Source organism: Pituophis catenifer, unplaced genomic scaffold (genome assembly GCF_029215685.1).
Source record: "Pituophis catenifer annectens isolate HBS135680 unplaced genomic scaffold, rPitCat1.0.hap2 SCAF_7, whole genome shotgun sequence".
Taxonomy (NCBI): domain Eukaryota; kingdom Metazoa; phylum Chordata; class Lepidosauria; order Squamata; family Colubridae; genus Pituophis; species Pituophis catenifer.
Genome location: NW_027256887.1, coordinates 87,591,346 through 87,593,083, shown reverse-complemented (window position 1 = coordinate 87,593,083; position 1,738 = coordinate 87,591,346). Strand labels below are relative to the sequence as shown.

Genomic DNA, 1,738 nt, shown 5'->3' with positions numbered 1-1,738 from the left:
TTGTTAAATTATTTGAATCCCACCACTGGAAACTGGCATTAACAACTGTTCGACTTGGCAGCAGAAATTCTGGGCTCAATTGTGGTCATAAGTTGAGGATGACTTGTATATTCAATTCTGGTTAGAAGAGCTGAAGTTGAAGACATTGAAAATTTAGCACGGATTACCTTCTATGTACTTCTGGAAGCCTACCTTCCCTATGTGATGTTTTCTCAACCGACCGACCCACATCCGCGCCTGGAGGGTGAGGAGTGATCTTTCTCGTTCCTACCCCACGTCTTCATCCTCCACCAGATTTTCCTGTTTCTTCAAGGAGGATGAGTTGTGTTTGTTGTGTTTGAGAAGAACGACTGACGTGGGTGTGGGATCCGAGAAGCAACATGGCCAACCGACTCTCGGAGGACGACATTAGGGAACTCAAAGGTGCCTTCGCGCTCTTCGACCAAGATGGCGACGGGCTGATCACCTCCAAGGAGGTGGTGACCGTGATGAGATCCCTCGGGAAAAATCCCACGGAATCTGAGGTACGAAGCATCATCGGTGAGATAGAGGCCCACAAGAGCAAGGTAGATTTCCCAAGGTTCCTCTCCGTGATGGCCAGGAGGACAAGGAATTCCGACACCGAGGAGGAGATCCGAGCGGCTTTCCGTGTGTTTGACCGGAATGGAGACGGCTACATCAACACAGCAGAACTGCGACATGTCTTGACCGTCGTCGGGGAGAAGCTGACCGACGAAGAGGTAAAGCTGTTGTTCAAGGAGATGGACAAAAATGGGGACGGGAAGGTCAACTATGAAGAATTTGCGCGAATCATGGTGGAGAAGTAATGTCAAGGTACAATTTCTTTTTAAGTTGGTGACTATTCCAGGGTTCTTTTGTGAAACAGATGTTTGGGATGGCCACCATATGTCCAATAATTAGGGGATAAGTCCAAAATATACAACAGAATACATAATAACCGAGTTGGAAGGGACCTTGGAGGTCTTCTAGTCCAACGCCCTATTCGAATAGGAGGTCCTATACCCGTGATGGCGAACCTATGGCACGCGTGCCCGAGGTGGCACACAGAGCCATCTTTCCAGCCATGCGAGCTGTCGCCCAACTCACCTGTGGCTGCGCATGTGCGCATGTCCCAGCTGATGTTCGGGCCTCTGGTGCGCATGCACACGATTCAGGGGTCCCAGCTGGTCTTCGGAGCTCTCCTGCGCATGTGTGCACATTTGTACATGCCCTCAAGAGTACTTTTCTGCTAGCGTAGATGGCATTTGCGCGCATGCATTGCACGTGTGGAAACAAACTGCATGTCCAGATGGTGCGATTGCATGCACAGCGCACGGAGGGAGCTGCGTGAAACCTGCACGCATACGCAGATGTGACGTGAAGCGTACAAAGTGCGTACCTGTTTGGTGGATCTGTCTTTAATGACCTTCCATCCGTTGTCTCTCCTTCCTTCCTTCCTTCCTTCCTTCCTTCCTTCCTTCCTTCCTTCCTTCCTTCCTTCCTTCCTATCATAGGGCTGGAAGGGACCTTAGAGGTCTTCTAGTCTAACCCCATGCTCAAGCAGGAGACCCTATACCAGTGATGGCTAACCTTTTTGCCATCGTGTGCCAGGAAGGGGGGGGGCAGGGGAGGTTCGCACATGCTCGTGCCCACAGACATAATTCTATGCGCCCCACCCCATGCATGCGCGAGCGACCCCCCCTCCCCGTTCCTGGCACGTGATGGCCCAGGAGGCCCG

General features: G+C 51.7%; 1 protein-coding gene across 1 annotated transcript; it reads left to right on the top strand.

The window, feature by feature from the left end:
* The first annotated feature begins 362 nt into the window (after positions 1 to 362).
* Positions 363 to 827, top strand: LOC139319181 (calmodulin, striated muscle-like). Its single transcript, XM_070946912.1, has one exon. It carries the CDS (start codon positions 381 to 383, stop codon positions 825 to 827), a length of 447 nt encoding a protein of 148 aa, XP_070803013.1. The 5' UTR covers positions 363 to 380.
* The last annotated feature ends 911 nt before the right edge of the window (positions 828 to 1,738 follow it).